This window comes from Mytilus trossulus, chromosome 1 (genome assembly GCF_036588685.1).
Source record: "Mytilus trossulus isolate FHL-02 chromosome 1, PNRI_Mtr1.1.1.hap1, whole genome shotgun sequence".
Lineage (NCBI taxonomy): Eukaryota > Metazoa > Mollusca > Bivalvia > Mytilida > Mytilidae > Mytilus > Mytilus trossulus.
The window spans coordinates 108,387,346-108,406,812 of NC_086373.1; the positions used below are offsets into that span (position 1 = coordinate 108,387,346).

General features: G+C 33.4%; 2 protein-coding genes across 4 annotated transcripts in view; one reads left to right on the forward strand and one right to left on the reverse strand.

Annotated features, from left to right (window-relative positions):
• Positions 1-56: 56 nt before the first annotated feature.
• LOC134696847 (uncharacterized) lies at positions 57-7,170 on the reverse strand. Of its 3 annotated transcripts, none has more exons than XM_063558805.1 (4): positions 7,043-7,170; positions 1,304-2,373; positions 781-932; positions 57-421 (listed from the first exon to the last, which is right to left on the reverse strand). In XM_063558805.1, the coding sequence occupies exons 2-4, from the start codon at positions 2,361-2,363 to the stop codon at positions 134-136; spliced, it is 1,500 nt and encodes a 499-aa protein (XP_063414875.1). In that variant the 5' UTR covers positions 2,364-2,373; positions 7,043-7,170; the 3' UTR covers positions 57-133. The 3 variants fall into 3 exon arrangements, with proteins under 3 accessions (XP_063414875.1, XP_063414883.1, XP_063414888.1); XM_063558813.1 differs by having other exon boundaries at positions 7,029-7,170; XM_063558818.1 differs by lacking the exon at positions 7,043-7,170 and adding an exon at positions 3,980-4,270.
• LOC134696838 (kinesin-like protein KIF2A) overlaps positions 4,807-19,467 on the forward strand; it is a 28,260-nt gene continuing 13,599 nt past the window's right edge. Inside the window, exons 1-9 of the mRNA XM_063558794.1 lie at positions 4,807-4,980; positions 7,411-7,505; positions 8,502-8,585; positions 9,014-9,071; positions 10,012-10,131; positions 11,575-11,722; positions 12,620-12,723; positions 13,135-13,297; positions 13,763-13,853. Coding sequence (XP_063414864.1) covers positions 4,923-4,980; positions 7,411-7,505; positions 8,502-8,585; positions 9,014-9,071; positions 10,012-10,131; positions 11,575-11,722; positions 12,620-12,723; positions 13,135-13,297; positions 13,763-13,853 — 921 coding nt within the window. The 5' untranslated portion in view covers positions 4,807-4,922. The remainder of the gene's footprint in view (positions 4,981-7,410; positions 7,506-8,501; positions 8,586-9,013; positions 9,072-10,011; positions 10,132-11,574; positions 11,723-12,619; positions 12,724-13,134; positions 13,298-13,762; positions 13,854-19,467) is intronic.

Consider the following 19,467-nt stretch of genomic DNA (forward strand, 5'->3'; position numbering starts at 1 on the left):
ATATGATTTTATTTACAAATTTTATTGTGAATGTATAATTCAAGCACTACATTTTTAAATATGAGAACAAATGCATTTGCAGACAATAAATATAGGTATTTGTACAATGAAATCGACTCCTAAAATTGTGAAATTAGCGTCTAATTCTCTTATCTTCTTCCTTATTCTTTCTGTTTCGTTGTTTTTCTTCTGTTTTCTTTTTCTGTCGTTTTACCTTCTCTTTCTTTTCCACAAACCTATCCCTGATTTTTGTCAGGGCATGTCCAAGTAAGTTCTTTCCTTTCCAAGTTTCTTTATTCAAAGCTCTTGGATCGTCAGCTGATAACCCTATACCCCATATCCTATCAAATGGGCTGGCCTCAGCTAGAGTTTTGGGAAACGTTTTTAAGATAGTTGTCATAAGGTCTTCATTCTGTTCGAACTGTAATAAAAAAAAAAGAAAATGTATAATGCTGTTATTAAGATTTTAAAAATTACTATCAAAGTAAAGACGACGAGATATTTTATATATACACAAGATAAAGGAAATCCACAAATTCCGGGATAAAGGTAGTCCCCAAAATGTTTGATACTAGTAACTAGAATAGTATTAGAACAAAAAAGGATAACACGAATAAAAAAAATGGACTGTACTCGATCTTTTAAAAAAAGAGTTTGTGAAAATAATGTATGGGTTCACCTTAGTTAACTTGCACATAAATATTTTTCATCATATGCAGCAGTTAATCATGTTTGTTAGTATATTTAACCAGATCACTAAAACTATAAACTATAAATTACCTTGGCTTTGTTCCCACGAATAACTATATCCATACAGTTGTCATCCCATGTGTTCTGGTCGAAGTTTTTCACCTGACGGCCCAGTCTCTTATGTTCACGGGGTTCGTGTTCTGCTAGAATCTCAGATGCTGTTTCTTTATCTTTGAACAATTCTGAAAAAAAGTTTTTATTGATCAGTTCAAATCATTTAATTTGCAAAAATCATATATACATACTTGTAGCAAGGAGGTTATATGAGCTCATATAACCTCCTTGCTAGTAGTAATAACCGTAATTTCTTTTGTGTGATTTACAATGTTTTAATGTTTAATTTTTAAAAAAATGCACTTGTGATCTACATGAAAACAAATTACAAGATGTACTTACGTAAAGACGAAAATCTTCTAAAAAAGTTTGTTCATCTGCAGGAACATGTCTGATTAAAGTTTTTAAAATTCAGAATAGTATACTATGTTGGCATCTGCCAATATTAATTGATGAGCATGTGAGTAAAATAATTGTATTGGTTATGTTTGTTACTTACTTGCTTTACTATACATCATGAATTGTTCCGTGCAATTAAACGTGATTCCATCGACTGTGAAGTCACTTAGATACCACTGACTGTACGGAGAATGTGATTTCCAAAAGAATTCAAATTCTCTGTCATTCGCCGTATCATATCTTCTTGATGTCTGGTTGTCTTTACTGGTTGGCCAACTATGACGTTTTAATGTTCTCGAACTTGACGAGTTCCTATTATTGTCTGACAGGTTGTAGTCACGTCTTTCTATCCTCTTAGTTGGCTTTATGTCAGTAATAGGTGACCAACTGTCGCGTCCTCCAGAACTTCTTTTTGTATGTCTGTCTTTACTAGATGTCCAGCTGTCACGTTTGCTAGAAATTCTGCGTGTGTCGTTGTATTCACTTGCTGACCAGCTGTCACCTCTGTCTGATCTTTTACGTGACCGACCATCTTTGCTGGTTGTCCAGCTGTCATATCTTTCTGGACTTCTAAGTGCTTGTTTGGATTTATGTGTTGACCTTGTGGCATCTGTTTCTATATCCCTAGTGTTATGGTTGTGTCTAATGGATGGGTAGCTGTCGTGTCTTTCTGGTGCTTGTTTGGATTTATGTGTTGACCTTGTGGTATCGGTCTCTATATCCTTAGTGTTATGGTTGTGTCTAATGGATGGGTAGCTGTCGTGTCTTTCTGGTGCTTGTTTGGATTTATGTGTTGACCTTGTGGTATCGGTCTCTATATCCTTAGTGTTATGGTTGTTTCTAATGGATGGGTAGCTGTCGTGTCTTTCATGTGTCTGACTGTCTTCACTGCTTGACCAGCTGTCACGTCTTTTTGTACTTTTAAACGACTGAGTATCTACATAAGCAGACCAACTGTTAGATCGTTCTGTTCTCCCTGTGTTTTGACTGTCTTCAAAGCCTGCCCAGCTGTTTCGTCCTCCTGACCTTTCATGTCTGTGGTGTCGGTTTTGTTCATTTCGGTCTTTCCTATGCCTTTTGGTCGGATTATAAACATCGGCAGAATATGAATTTTCTCGTTTCCCTGTGGTTTTGTGCTTTTTCACTTCTTGTGGTTCCATTCTTTATTTACTGTAAACAAAGATAAAAAAAAAATATACAGATATTCAGGTAAAAGGTAAAAAGAATAGTTTAATTCATATGTTTTTTGCATAGTATCTGTCAATTCGACAATTATTAAGTCTCCTGATGCTCCGATTCCCGGTAATGTATCATGTGGTAGCTGTTGTGGGCGTTTTTCAATAAAAACGTATTTTCTTGTCCCAGCCACTTTAAAAAAAATGTGTTTGATCTTTGAAAGTAATTTTTTGTGCAGTCAGTACATTGAATTAGATTTTACATTTTTAAGCAAAGAAACAGTTTATTTTTAGAGGGATTGATAAGATATTGACTCCTGAATGGTCCAAAACAACCAAAATGGCATGTCCCTAGACCGCTTGTTCAACATTCATACTCTAAAATATCGTAAAGAAATGAAGAAATAAATGGGCTTTTTTACTTTACATAAGTTATTTAATAATTCAAAAGTATGTTCAGAGCCAAGATATTTTAATAAACAGCTTTCAATATAGTTTTTTTTAATTTCAGAAGGTGTGTCCCTAACAAAATGTCCACTACGAAACGAAGTCATTAAAATTTGCAAATAAACAGTTTTATAAAATCAATGTAATTTTTGTTTGCAAGAGATATAAACATTAGGGTCTTACAAAAGAAGTGATGCTTTTATAACGTCAATTAAATTGTTGGTAAGAAAAATTGAGCACATTAAATGGACCAGAGTGATACCGTATTTTTTATTATGTCCACTCAAAACGGGTCAAATCTCCTTCAGTATCTGGTTTTAAAATTATGAAAAAAATATCAGTGTACAGCTTGATAAATGCTTTGATGAATACAATCAGTCTTGTTATTATTGCAATAAAGGGATTGTGGGGGGGGGGAATAAATATGCGAATACGTCCCTTACGAAACAGTCCCCTACGAAACAAGTATGGGAGAAAAACGTTTCGTAGTGGACACTACCACTACCATGCAGTCTTATTTTTATCTTTTTTCAATTATATTCGTGCAAAACAAATAACAAGGGTTAGTTTCATGTAATTTTTATTATGTTTTTATTAACATATAATAGGGTTGATGTCAACTACGAAACTTTTTGTCCACTACGAAACGGTTTTGTCCACTACGAAACGCATCAAAACGTCCACTACGTAACATGAGTTGAACCTTCATGTTGAAGTACTGTCTAATCTTTATCGATAAAAATGGTTTTCCAATTCAGAAAAAAATGATATTTGTCTAGTATTTAAAGTAAACAAACTGGAATGTCTATCGGAAACATTTAAAATTGCAAAAAAAATGTGTGTTTAGAAGAAGTTTCGTAGGGGACAAACAAAAGTCCCCTACGAAACAGTACACAAATTATGAAAATAATATCATTTTAAAGGATATTTAAGATTGCACTTTTTGTTTACAAACAGGTCTATTATAGAGGTATTCAAAATAACGCCCTTGTACGGTAGTATCGTCAAATGCCTACGTCTGTTTAGAAAAATGAAAATCAATTGACTGTTGAATCTGAGCAGTATAAATTGAGATGTTAAAACCATATTACGATAAAATTCATCTGGCAATTTTTGTTTATATCTATTTAAAATTTTCATTTACTCAAACAAACCTTGAATGATGTATTAATCCTCTCAAATTTATCGACTTCTATTCTTTCCCTCTCAAACTGACACATATATATCCCTATATGACACTGTTCGATACAAAGCTTTAAGAGTAATTAAGTCAATGGCATGAGACATTGTGAGTTCATAATTCGATGTCCAAGCTCAAAACAACTTCGCCGTCTGTCATTTCACTAATTATTTGATTGTTTTCAAAGCTAGGACCACATTGGTTATCTTGTAAAGGACGGTATCAAACATTGCAAATTAATTATTTATTGGCGGCATCAGCAGATGGAATAAAACTTAATTTCAAATATATACAACCTTACACATTGTCCGTTTAATATTTTCGATTTTCAGTTTGGGTGTTCCTTTGCTACCTTTTTTTTTACAATTATTAAAAAATATTATCTTGCATCTGAAATCCAATTTTAATAAAACATTTCATATGATTAATTGATTTTAATGACTTCTTTAACATATCTCTGTTGAAGTCTCATTGTATGTTGACATACGGATAAATTAATTTTGATAGTAATAACTATTCTTGCAGCTTACTTCAGGGTACCTAATTAGCACCTTTAGTATCATTTTCAGTCATTCACGTTTATTTAAGATTTTATTTTGTAGATGTATCTTCAATAACCTGAAGTTTATAGTTCAGCAAATTTTATTGAGAAATCTAGACACAAGATTCTCAGTGCTAGTTTTAAACAAGTTTTTTTTAAATAAACGATCAATTATATTAAAATATTTTTATAACATTGATACATAGAACAGCCCGTATGAACTCGTTCTGTTTGTGCCTTTACCGGATGTAATATTGTAACAAAAGAATGCGCATGCGTACATGCCTTTCAAATTTTTTAACGGATGACCTGAAAAATATGAAGTTTTGATTTAATTTAAAATCTATCTTGGATAATATATGAGCGTGAACTAGCCATGGATGAAATGGGGAAATTGAAAGTCGGTGTTAATGTCGACATACAAAGGACTGACGGTAAACAATCAATATAATATGACCCCAATCGGTTGCTAATAAATAACTATAGTATTTATGACTGGTCCTGGTCACTAAAACTTTTGTAAACTTAACCAAAATTTAAAAAAAACTAAATTTTTGGATGACTTATAGTGATTCAGTGTCTTGTTTCACTTTGAGAGGCTGTGGTACATCAATTCCTCCAAACTCCCAGAAAAACCTTTGATATGGACACATAAATATATATATATTTGCCAAATGAGTTATAATCACAGGCGTTTGAAATACTAGCAGTAAAGGTGTCTACATATGTCAAACTCGACTATCACAGTTGTGCTTCTCTCTAAGAGATAAGCGATCCATGTCTTGCATTAAATATGTCATATTCCTTTCCAAAAAGCTTGTCAAACATCTTTAATTAGTAAATTTTCTTCCACTGCCACTGAAACTCTGTTTGGAGTTGTAACCAGATCAACTATGAACAAAATCAGTACACTTACTATAATAACTACCTACGCATGAATGACACTGCTGACAGAAGATAATTTATCCCAAAAGGTAAAATTATGCATTCAACCGCATTAACCCTCTTGCTGCCAAAAGGACACAAATGTCCATGTTTTGATCTTGCTAGCCCTCAACTTTTTTTGTAATTAACCAAACGGTTTTCACATTGACGAAAGTATTTCAAATCAATTTCGTCACTTAAATTTTAAGGGTGTAAAAATATTTTCTCATTCAAATACTCTAAATCTACTTGTCTTTATCATGTTTATGTTTTTGACAACTTTATGACCCCTAGGTAATTTTACATTTGACCATCATATAATTATTTCTCCAGGAAAATCAGTCAGTCGGCATTTCATCAACAAGGAGTATAGTTTCATCATTTGAACAAAATTGTTTCTCCCCAGAGTGAGTGCGCATTTGAATTTCAATTTTTCTCAAGCAATCACAATTTCAAGTTTGTTTGTCAAATTGTCATAGATGTAGATTTGTAATTCGAAAGCATTTTCGTCATATTTGATAAAAATTAAGAACTGTATTAAAAATGTTCAGAACTGTATTAAAAATGTTCAGAAATGTTTTCACGAGTCCAACAGGTGCTTCCTGTACTGTGCATGTGTAAAAGTATTCCTATGACTATTTCTAAACACCAGAAATGTAAAAAACGAAATCCTTTAGTATCAATTAATTGAGAGAGACAAATATATATCTCTTTTTAAAAACAAAAGGAATTTCATTTAAAAAAAAAAATCCTGAACATGATGAATACGAGCTTGTTTCTAATTTTATAATGCACATGTCCCTTCGCCTTTTTCATTTCTTATTAAAACCAAAAGTAGTAAACATGATCTATTCTTGATCTTTTACAACCTCTTTACAGCCATTATAATCGTTCCTTAAAAGATTTTATACAGTTCCAACTAAATAGAAATGATTTCCAAATATCATAATAATGATTATGCAGTGAGATAATAGTTGCAAGTTAATTTGCTGTGATTCCTTGTTTTAAAAAAAATGGATTCCAACTTTTGTTGATCAGGAATGTCCCCTGGAACATACTGAAGAGAAAATGTGAACTAAATTTCCAGATCCCATGTCAGAATCTTTTATAATTAGGGCCAACCCTGATGATCACTTCTACAAATCTTACCAATTCTCCTTCTCAGTTACAAAAAGTGAAGTCACTTCTCCCTATGATTATGAAGTAGTGTGAGACTGTGAGCCCTGTATTTATTACATGTAGTATAGAGCTTAGGTTGAGTTTCAGGTATATTTATATATTATAATTTCAGGTTGTTGTGATAGGCAACTTTTTTGAGTATTGTAACAATGGTGTGTTTAATGTAACTATCCAGTGTTTAAAGAATTTAAAAGGGAATGGGTTATAACTAATGCTTTGAATTGTATTATTTATAGAATTAGTTGTATTTGTATTCAATGGATATTAAAAGGAAACTGAAGTGCAAAAACATCTATATGTCATGTCTGTTCCTATATACACATGTACATGAAATTTATAATGTTAATTTAAATCATTCTTATAGCACTGTTAAACATACTTTTTAATTTATACCTATCTTGAAATGAATTCTCTCTTCTCCTCTTCCAATATTTATATCGGCTTTCAGTTGTTCTGACAATTACCATAATATTCCAACAGTTTTACAGTACATTTTGAAGTTGATGAAGTTTATTGTCACACATGACATGCCTTTGTTATTATATAATTTTATGACACTTGTTGTTGATTGACATGTGATTGATTACACAAACAATTTATTGATAATTAACTGAAAATTTAAAACAGCTGTTTATAACCACAAATTGTGTGATAGTCATGATAGTTTAATATTCTAATATACCAAGAATTGAAGTGTAAAATATAAAAATGCATTACATACTTTTTAATTGAAGTTTCATTTACATGATGTATTTTTCCAGGAAGAATACATTCAGCAGTTATAAGTGGAACTAATCCAGAGTCTAAGAGTGTCACTGTAGAATGGTTTGAGAAAGGAGAGACAAAAGGAAAAGAAGTAGGATATTAAGTACAACTCTCACAAAATTCATTCTAAACACTCTTAAGATAATAATTATAAATTTATTAAAGTTTTCAAATTTATTTACAAATTATATGATATACATCATACAAATAAAGAGAAAATAAGACTAATAATCAGCAACAGGTGACTTTTGAGACACTATATAGACATTTTTCTATATAGTTTAAAAAAAGAAATATTGTGGAACCTAGTTTAATGTAAATAATATTAATTATCAGAATTTTGTCAACTAAAAAAGGGATGAATTTAAATAAAAATGGCACAACTGACAATTCAGTGAATTGATGGTGTAAATAATAAAATAAAAAAATATAATGAATATAAAAGAGGTATACTCATGTACCAATTACTATAAAAAATACAATTTTTCTTTATTTTATTTAATGTCATTGTAGCAAATTCTGATTTTTTTTCATTATTACATTTACATGAATTGAACTGCATTCCTCACTTTGTTAGCATGGTTAGAGAGATTCTACTATTGCAATTATAAATCATATTTTAAAAAATAGGCAGCTCAGGCAAATACACCTTAATCTTTGTGAAAATAATAACAGGGATTAGAAAACATATCTTCTAATGACAATGATGAAAGGAGATTTTGGGAGGCAGCAACCCAACATTTTTCTCAGAAATCCAAAATTTTTACCATTTTACAGATAATTAAAATGGGTTTAAGGACAGAAAGTCACAATTATTTTCATTGAGATCTTTTCAAGATAATTATATAAATATTTTTTGGTTCTAAATATTGTCATGTTTGTACGGCTTCAATATTTAGCAAAATAATTTACTTTAGGTAAAAATGATTTTTAACAAATATTAGGCTATTATTTGTTTATGCAAAGCACAGAAAATAATCAACTTGAAATGAATTTATGATTTTTTAACCTTTGACTGTTTGTTCTACATTCTATTTTATGATTCCATTGCATTATCATGATTATGTGATTTTCTTGTTATTTATAGATTGAGATAGAAGCTATATTTCTACTGAATCCAGATTTAGTCTCTGCCCCTGCACCTACAGGGAGGGAAAGCAAATCATCTAAGGTAGATTATATGAACAATAAATCTGTGTTCAGGATATATATATCATATCCATGAAGAATCTTACATATTTCATCAAGTTGCTTTAGTATGTTAAAATTTAAACAAGGCTTTACACATTTTATTATTTTTCATTCATATCAAAAGTAATCCAAATGAAAACAAAAGGAAATATTATTGTATTGTCATGGTTGATACTATTAGTCTAATTAGTAAATCTTTGAAGATGAATGTATATTTAATTAACCTTAATGTCATGGGAGAAGTGTATATTGATTATTGGTAACACTTAACAGTACTGAGATAATAACTATTTGACAGAATGAACTGTTTTGTGTCAGACTCAAACTTATAAAAGGAACAACATCTTTTGTGGAAAGTTATACATATTATTGTTGTGAGTTATGCATAATATGAGGAACTCATTTCAGGGGTCGAAACCAGATGGTGATGGGCCAACAAATAGACAACTTAATGTGGTAAAGAAAGGTATGGTATTGATTTGTTATTCACCTGGTATCATTCTGTTGAAGTGGAAGAACAATTAAAATGGATGGACAGTTTTAATCTATAATTTGTCCATATATGTACTGGGAGAATGTAAAAATATTGTAAATTCGCTTTACTGTCCTAACGACGTTTACTTTTAATTCGGATTAACAAAAACGTATTTCTAATGCGAATTAGTTAATTTGAATCAATTCAGTAACTGATAACTTTCTCTTCCATAATGTTTGACTTTTTTAGTGGGATGTTAATCATGTTAACATAAAGAAGCACACAAAACTGAACATAATCTTATGTTGATATAAAAAAACATTCACTAACTAAAAACCTGTTCACATTGCACTGTTTCTGCAGTGCTTTCAAACTAAGTAAGTATTGATTTTGTGCTTACTATGTTAGTTAACATTATTATCAACACTTAGTCATGTTAGTATTTGTCTTACATCACAAACTTTTGTAAAAAATATATTCTTCTCTGTCGTCTAAATTCAATATTACGATTAATATCAAAGGATAATTTCAACTAATTTAGTAAATTGTGCTGAAAGATTCATAAATATCTTATTGAATGAAGGAAGGAATGTAACTAAATCTTTAGGGTTGACATGGTTGAGATCCAATAATCAGGGCATCAGTTAGCAAATGGTTAGATATAGATAACAGTTTAATAAAACAGTAATGTAAAATGTTTTTTACTTGCTTAGATACAGTCGTGTACAGTTCTGCTCCTTTAAGGGCTGTATGCCATGAAATACCTACACAATAGGACATGAACAAATAATGATCGAGATTCTGTTAAAGACCACAATGAATGTGACAAAACTCACTCTGTATATATGACATGGCTGTTAATCTAGATCTAGTCTCGCCTACAGTCACCACAAATGTCCCTATTTCATTATCTTTATATTGTATTATATAGCTGCTGCTCCATCATCAGCCAAGTCAAGACTGAGTTATCAAGCACAACAACAGCCAGTATCTAATGGACACCCAGTAAATAAACAACAACAACCAGATACAGATCCAAAAGGGGCTGCAGGTATTCAGTTCAGTTCAAATTATCATTCATATTCTTATAATTATAAGAGGTATTATCTTGAGGATATGTATTAGGTCATCCACAACCGTTAGTGCTGTAGATAATGTAGGGAATACCAGAGGGTAGATAGTCTTTCTTTTCCCCTATTAACACCTGTCAACAACATATGGTATTAGGCATGTAAAGTATGCTTTCAAAAACCCTGAAATTTTAAACATAATTATTGGTAAAGACAATCTACTTTTGGATGTTGATGACTCTCAGATGAGTGTATCTATAGAGCAATGTTGCTTCAATAGTCTAAAACTGGCTGGTAATACTAATGTGATAAGTTTGTTTTCACAAAATAACATGACATCTTTTGACAATGCATGTCACTCAAGCCTCGGTCACACCTTACTGGATAGCACAAACAGACGCTTAACAGATGAAAATAAAAGATGTTGGTTGACCAAATTGTTATCTGTTGGGAGTCCGTTGATGTACTGACCGAAATAAAACGGACTTGTAACGAATGCATAACAGACACACAATGGATATGCAATGTACGAGAAGCGGAAACATACCGGACAGAACGGATGTCGAATGTATATCCAATGGATGAGTACCGCATAAAATGGACAAATATCGGAAGCATACCAGATAATACGGAAAAATTAAAGGCGACAATCATAATACATGTAAATTGCATAAATATTCAAATTATTCTGTGTAACTGGTTTTGGTTTGTTCTTCAAAATGCTGCCGAATGGCAGTGTCTGGCCTGAATAAGAGCTGCTTGATTGTGAAGACGTGCCCTTACTCGAAGATCACTTATGAATAATAAGAATTCATGAACCTTAAGAAATCTGACATACCAATAATTGGCATTTCTGACGCAAAATTTTCAATTGGCATTTGTCCGTCCCATAGAAGTCTGTTGGTGAATTTATCTTCCAGACCTCCAATGGATGTATAATGGACACGTAATGGATACAAAACAGAAAGGAAATGGATGAGTAGCGTACAAAAGGGATGCCTAATGGACATTCAACAGACATTTCATCTGTTGGACGCCTGTTCAAAGTTTTGAACATGCTCAAAAATGTCCACCAGACACAACAGTCGTTAACGGATAAAACTTAGGCTTAACGGACATGCAACGGATATGGACCGATGTCTAACTGTTAAGAACGGACGTCTAACGGACATGAACGGATTGAAAAAAAGTTATCTGATAGTCATCCGTTTGAGCTATCCGTTAAGGTGTGAATGACCTAATTTTTGGCAGAAAAAGAGTAATTGAAACATAACGGACAGCAAGTGCCACTAATTTTTTAAAAGATAAACATTGTTGTAGGTAATGAAGCAATGAAATAAAACAGTATACCTTTCTGGATTTAAATGTTATGAAAATTAGTGGATTATTACTCATTTATCTATTTATTGTTAAATTACTTTCAGCTCGTAGAAAATCCAACTGTGTAAAAGCTGTTGAAGGTATACAGAAGAAAAGAGATGAACGAAGAGCTAACCAGGAAGCAGCTCGTCTCAAAAATGAACGAGATTATGACATGTCAGATCCTAATTGGGAGTTTTTGGCTATGATTAAGTAAGTTTTAATAAAGTCTTAGCAGTAAGTTTAACATGTTGAAAGCTTTTACAGGTCTAGGTTAAAATGCTTCTGTAACTTGTGAGCTAATTTTTCGCTCAAATAACATAACAAATGTTTGGCTTCAGTTCATTAGAAAGTTTTCTCAAGCTTAGCTGATTCATGGTTTTCTTGAATGATTGATAATTTTTCTAAAATCAACATGTTGTTCATTTGATCTCAATTCTTCATTGGTCAAATTTTTATAATGACTAAAAAAAAGATTGTTTTGCTAAAAAGGTGACCATGTCTGATGACATCAAATTGAGGGAGCTCATATTGTTGCAAGCATTGATGAAGAAAGATGTCTGCAAATCATTTAAAAATCATAAGAGAAACAGATTTTTACAGGCGATAAGACATTTCCCCATTTTGATATTTTGATACTTCAGCTGTCTAAAGTGCAGAAGTTAATCTCAGTATAAACTGTCAGTCCATTTGACCATTAGATGTTCGTTTTGCCTGCATGAAATATCTCCATGGACTTGAATCAAACCTTAATACCCAATTGACATTTTTTTCAGGGAATATCGAGCTGGACTTGAATCAAACCTTAATACCCAATTGACATTTTTTTCAGGGAATATCGAGCTGGACTTGAATCAAACCTTAATACCCAATTGACATTTTTTTCAGGGAATATCGAGCTGGACTTGAATCAAACCTTAATACCCAATTGACATTTTTTTCAGGGAATATCGAGCTGGACTTGAATCAAACCTTAATACCCAATTGACATTTTTTTCAGGGAATATCGAGCTGGACTTGAATCAAACCTTAATACCCAATTGACATTTTTTTCAGGGAATATCGAGCTGGATGAATCAAACCTTATTACCCAATTCACATTTTTTTCAGGGAATATCGAGCTGGACTTGATATCCGACCCTTAACTTCTACTGATCCTATTGTTAACCACCAGATTTGTGTCTGTGTCAGAAAAAGGCCATTGAATAAAAAAGGTAAAACTAACACAAAAGAGAATTAAAGTATATAATATCTTAACTGACTGTTTGCCTAGAAGTCCAAATAAAAAGGGCTCTAATAATTATCTCTCTGGCTGTCTATCCATCTATCAGCACTTCCATGTTGCACAAAAAAAAAGTCAAGATCACTTTTAAAGGAAATTTTATTTTTTATTCACCATGTTTATTTATCTTTAAAGAAAGGTTTTCATATTTTTTGTAATTAAGAAAGCAGACAATGCAGTTTTCAGACATGAATATTTTAGGGAATTCAGCCTAGTACATCAACCAGCTTTTCTTGATCAGAAATATCATGTTGTAGCTATTATTTATTTTTGTTTGTGATGTAGAAATGCATTTACATATTCATGCAATATGAAGTCATTGAAAAATGATTCTTTGTTTCAGAGCTTTCGAAGAAGGATATAGATGTATTAACATTACCCAACAAAGAAAATGTCCTAGTACACGAACCTAAAACAAAAGTAGACTTAACCAAGTTCTTAGAAAACCAAACATTTAGATTTGATTATGCCTTTGATGAGAATGCTACAAATGATATGGTATACAGGTAAGGAAACTAGAAATGATTTTTTTTTTTCATTTATAGAAATTTAAAGATTTGTAAGAAAACGTGTGATAAACTCAAAGAAAAGGTGCTTTTAAGGCCCACTTTAATAAGAGCATTATGTCTTTAGGTCTGTGCGATCCTTTTTTCGTTCATCTGTCTGTCCCACTTCATTTTAAAGTTTTTTGTCGAGGTAGTTTCTGATGAAGTTCTAGTCAAATTACTCTAATTTGGCAATAAAATTAAAAAGATCATATCATAGGGAACATGTGTACTAAGTTTCAAGATAAATCATCTTGAAAGTTAGTACACATGTTCCCTATGATATGATCTTTTTAATTTTAAAGCCCAAATTTCACGGGTCACTGAACATAAGAAATGACGGTGCAAGTTGGACATTAGTATACTATGGACACATTCTTTAATTTAATTCTTGCATTTGTAATTTTTATGAGATGTTCATTTTAGATTTACTGCCAAACCATTAGTGGAGAGTATATTTGAAGGTGGAATGTCAACATGTTTTGCTTATGGACAAACTGGGAGTGGGAAAACACATGTAAGATATTAACTATACCTCTGTGTGTTAGGTATAATGTAAGATATTAACTATACCTCTGTGTGTTAGGTATAATGTAAGATATTACCTATACCTCTGTGTGTTAGGTATAATGTAAGATATTAACTATACCTCTGTGTGTTAGGTATAATGTAAGATATTAACTATACCGCTGTGTGTTAGGTATAATGTAAGATATTAACTATACCTCTGTGTGTTAGGTATAATGTAAGATATTACCAATACCTCTGTGTGTTAGGTATAATGTAAGATATTAACTATACCTCTGTGTGTTGGGTATAATGTAAGATATTAACTATACCTCTGTGTGTTAGGTATAATGTAAGTATACTGTGACGGATGGGTTAGCTAAAAGTCTAGACAGGCAGTAAAACAACGTCTGGTTCGTTTGATCGTATAATCTCAACTCAATATAGTAACATGATACATAACAATAGCACAACGTTAACAGAAGATAATGATGACGTTAACAATGTGAATGGAAACGGCGTTAAAAGTAGTGTTAACGTTTGACGCGTCAGTTAAACTGTCACTTAATCACCGACATACTCGGGGCCACCATATGCAATGTCCATTAGCTGTGATATGTAGTGGCATGCGGAAAGAACAAAAATAGATTGATCTCACAAATAATGAAAAAAGGATTAAATTATTAAATTACGTAAAAAACTCTTTGAATTTACAGTCTTTTCACAAATAAGAAAAATTAACAAGTCTGTTCACACACGTAGTTTCTTCGTTCACTTCGTCTCAGATAACAGTCCATGCTGTTGACTTCTAATGGGTAGAGTTTCGTCACGGGTCGATTTGTAATTCCTGATTTGGTACGCACCATAGCGACGCGTACTAAGCCGTCCTTGCCTTTAATAGTGTCCTGCACAACTCCAAGTTTCCAATGCACGCGCTTTGATTCGTCGTGTATCTGAACGACATCACCTTCTTTGATCTTCCGAACATCGACTCCAGCTCTTTGGTGATATTCTCGCAATGAAGTAAGGTATTCTCCTTTCCATCTTGTCCAGAAGTTCTCAATCAATTGTCTCTGTCGTATCGCTTGATTGTTCAAGTTTGTGTGTGTTAATTCACAAACATTTAGATTGTCAATAGCACTATTTGACGATACATACGGTAAAGTTGTTATTCTTAGTCCATGTATAAGATGGGATGGTGTAAGCGGCTCCGGATCTCTGATATCTGTTGAAATATACGTCACTGGTCGGTCGTTGAGTGTGACTTCAATCTCTGTCAATACAGTCCTTAGAGTCTCATTGTTGACATGTGCACGTCCTAATACTTTCTTAAGTGATATTTTTGTTAAGCCAATCATTCTTTCCCACATGCCCCCGAACCATGGAGCTCTATTTGGGATGAACTTCCATTCAATGCCATAATTCTGAATATTTTCTTTAACTTTTCTAGAATTGCAAAGTCGTGAAATTTTGTTTGAAGCAGCTTTAAATGTTAGCGCATTATCTGACATCATTATTTTCGGCACTGATCGTCGACTTACAAATCTCCGGAAACACAATAAAAAAGATTCTCCGCTGAGATCGTAAACTAATTCCAAATGTACGGCTCGAGTGACAGCACATGTAAATAGGCAAATGTAAACCTTCTATTCTTCGTTGTGTCTGTTTCTTGTCGTTAGCGCACCTGTAAAGTCTACACCGGTTATGCTAAAGGGTGTGGCATCTTGAACTCTCTCTTTTGGTAATGGTGGAATTTCTGGTGCGGGATAAGATTTTCCGATTACTTTTCGGCACGTTACACATTTCATCAATATAGATTTGATTCTTAATTTCGGAATCCAAAATGTTTGCTGTATGTATGCTAGAGTGATATTTATTCCTGAATGTAGTGTATTCTCATGTGCTTCTAACACTATCAAATGTGTGAGACGGTCCTTTGCCGGTAACAGATATGGAAACTTGACTGTTTCTCCTACTGTCGCATTGTCTATTCGGCGGCCACCACATCGTAATAATTGCTTTTCGTCTAGAAAGAGTTTTAATGGTCGCACAAGTGTTTTACGTTTTGTAGAATTATCTATACAATTTATTTCGTCACTAAATATTTTACCTTGTGTATATCTTATCCATAAGAATTTTTCATTTTCAATTTCATCACTACGTAACAAATCTTTCTTACGTTCAGTCTCGGTTGCTCTGCAGTTTGTTGCAAATCTCATTACATATGCGGTAATGCGGGTTAGTTTTCTATAAGAATTGTACCGTTCAATATCTATGATTTCTCCTATACCAATGCATACATTTTGATTTTTCTCCATAGACTCAATGTTGTCATCGTTCTCTGACATAGTTGTACATACACTAGACGTTACGTTGTTTCCGTTCCATGTCGGCCAATCTTCTTTACTGTTTAACCATTTTCTAGTCTTATAGATTTTTCTCCATAGACTCAATGTTGTCATCATTCTCCGACATAGTTGTACATACACTAGACGTTACGTTGTTTCCGTTCCATGTCGGCCAATCTTCTTTACTGTTTAACCATTTAGGTCCACTAAACCACATTTTATTCTGTTGCAGTTCTTCAGATGTTATACCACGTGTAAGCAGATCTGCGGGGTTGTCTTTTGTAGGGCAGTATCTCCATACATTATCTCCACACAAACTTTTAATTTCTTCAATTCTATTTCTAATAAATTGTCTCTGTGGTTTAACGGATGAAAGCCAACTTAGTACGATTTGACTATCACTCCAAAATTGTATTTCACTGAAAGTTTCTGGAAAGTTTTTGCAGATATGATCAGCAAGTCTTGCTCCAATTACAGCCCCCATGAGCTCTAGTTTGGGTAAAGTTATAGTCTTGATAGGCGCAACTCGATTCTTTGCCATTACTATTGTTGGTTTTCTGTCATACATGATGTACGCGCAAAGAGTTGGTAAATTTCTGTTATTCTGGTTCTGTGTTTGAGTACTTCGATGAATCTCTGTTTTTATCTCGTTGCTAGATCTCGTGAAATTAATATCCATTTTGATTGGATATCTTCCGGTAATATTTCGTCCCACTCCAAATTTAGCTTCCAAAGTGATTGCATAAAGATTTTCGCCTTTACAGTAACTGGGCTTAATAGTCCTAACGGATCGAAAATCTTGGATGATTGTCGTAAAATATATCGTTTAGTAAGTTTTCCTTTTTTGTCCATCTCGAACGTGTTACTTTGTTAAAACAACTTGTCCGATTTAGCGTTCCATTGCATACCAAGAATTTTAGTGAGCTCATCTTTGTCTAAGGTTTGTTCTTTGCTAGCGATTTCTTGTAATTTTGGACTGTTGGAATTCCATGAGCGTAGGTTGAATCCGCCTTTCGTAAGTAATTCTCTCGATCTCCTGTAATAATCTATTACGTCATTTTCGTTATCAAAGCTAGTTAAAATGTTGTCCACATATAACCCATTTTCAAGTGTATCTGAAAGTTTCCCCGGATTTTCCTTAAAGTGCTTGAGAAGTGTGGCGCTCAAAATGAATGGCGAACATGTAGCTCCGAAGAGTACGGACTTGAAGCGATATGTTATTAGCGGACTTGATGTGTTTGTAGGATTGCTAAGCCATAAGAACCTCGTTGCATCTCGGTCTTTCTCGTCAAGCTGTATTTGTAGAAATGCCTTTTCTAAATCTGATGTTGTAGCATATTTCTTAGGGCGAAATCTCATAAGAATTCTGTAATGTCATTCATAACAGGTGGATGTGATTCTAAGCATTCATTTAGACTTGGATTATCTCTTCCATCTTTGCAGCTACAATCATAAACAATGCGTATTGGCGTAGTAGATGATTCCTTGGAAACAGGATGATGCGGGATATAGTGCACGGGTCGATCGGTAGGAAGTTTTGTTTCCTCAACCTTTTCAATAAAATGTCTTCTCTCCTGCTCCATTATGATATCTCCATATATTTTTAATAAATCAGGTTTGTTTGCTAGACGTCTAATAACGCTTCCTGTCCTCTGTTTAACCAATTCCAATTTTTGACTTAACTGCGGTCGGTCCATTTCCTCTTATTATTTCGTTTTCAACTATTGACCAGTAATAGTCTGCGCCAATCAATAAAGATATGTTAAACTTGTCTTCTGCGCATATCGGATGTGCGAGTCGTAAACAACGTCAGTATGGCAGTGCTTTGATTTCCTTTTGTGATTTTGTCTGAATAGGAGCGGCAATTTTTGGTACAATTATTACTTCAATTTCTATTCTTTGATTGTCAACTGTTTCAATAGCTATGTTTGCTTTATCTAGATGACGAACTTGTCCTTCGTTTCCTCCAAATCCAGATATTTTCAGTGCAATCTTTTCGGTGGACTCAATTTCTAATTTTCTAGCTAAATCTTCAGTTATGAATGAGTTCTGTGCTCCCTCGTCAAGTAAAATATTTGTCATTATCGATCGATTTTCGGACCAAACTGGAGTTACGGCAGTTTTCAGTAAAACATCTGTATGTGCAGTAACAGTAGAATGTAAGGATGTGGTTAGCTCCAGTGGCGTTTCCTCTACGGCGGTATGTGCTACGGTCTTTTGTGTACTATACTGGTTTTCGGTCAAGCTCTTTGGTTCTGTGTTATGTACTTGTACATGTATACTCGTGTGATGTCTCTTTCCGCACTGGTGGCATTTAAATTCAGACTTACATTCAGCTACTCTATGACTTCCGAAACAGTTAAAACATACCTTTTTTCGCTTCACAATTTCAATTCGTTTCTCAACATCTTTCACGTTTTTGCATGTATTTGGATGATGGGATTCTTCACAAAATAAACATTTCTTACGTGACTGTTTCCTGTTCTTTCCTGGAAATGTTTTGGCAATAAACGAAGCGGTTGGTAAAATTTCTAAATCTTCATTACTTTGACCTGTAGATTGTCCTGCGACCTGTACGCATACTTCCCTCTTTATTGCTGTTCTCAATGATTCGATGTCCCGGTCGTCGTTTCCGCGATCTCGGGTTATGTTTTTTCGTACGTCGGACGGCAATTTATTGTATATAATAGGCGTAAGAATGGCTCCAAATGTACTCTCGTTTGTTCCTAACGATTCTAATCCGCGTATGCTACACTCAATTCTGTCGGAAAAGTTTCTCAAACTGTCTGCGTTTGACCTCGGTGCGGGTAAATCAATTAAAATTCTGAATATATGCGTTCGTGATTTTGTGGTTCTGACCAAACCTCTCTCTCAGTATTGATACGGCTTGATAGTAATTTGCACTTGTGAGTGGTAAACCGGCGATACATTGCGCGGCTATTCCCTGAATCTGATTTTGCAAATACGTAAATTTCTGCACGTCTGTTAATGTTTGGTTATCGTGTATTGTTGATTGATACGCATCCCAGAAAGGTTGCCAGTTTAACAAATTGCCATTAAAATATGGTAAATTCAATTTTGGTAGCTTGTGGTAGATGCTTGAATTTGTTGCGCTCATTGACGATCTGTATTGCATATCATTATTCTGCATGGGATGTGGAGTATTACATGTAGATGTGGAGTTGATAAATACAAAATCTGCTGCATTTGGATTTAAGTTCTGATTAGAGCTAGTTTCATTTGATTTATTTTTCTGTTTAGAACTTGATGAATTGC

Bases quoted from the DNA above. Each gene is read 5' to 3' on its own strand.
- LOC134696847 (XM_063558805.1), bottom strand. From the start codon at position 2,363: ATGGAACCACAAGAAGTGAAAAAGCACAAAACCACAGGGAAACGAGAA. The intron at 933-1,303 runs GTAAGTAACAAA...ACTTTTTTTCAG, and splicing joins CATGATGTATAGTAAAGCAA to AATTGTTCAAAGATAAAGAA. The intron at 422-780 runs GTAATTTATAGT...TTTTTATTACAG, and splicing joins TTCGTGGGAACAAAGCCAAG to TTCGAACAGAATGAAGACCT.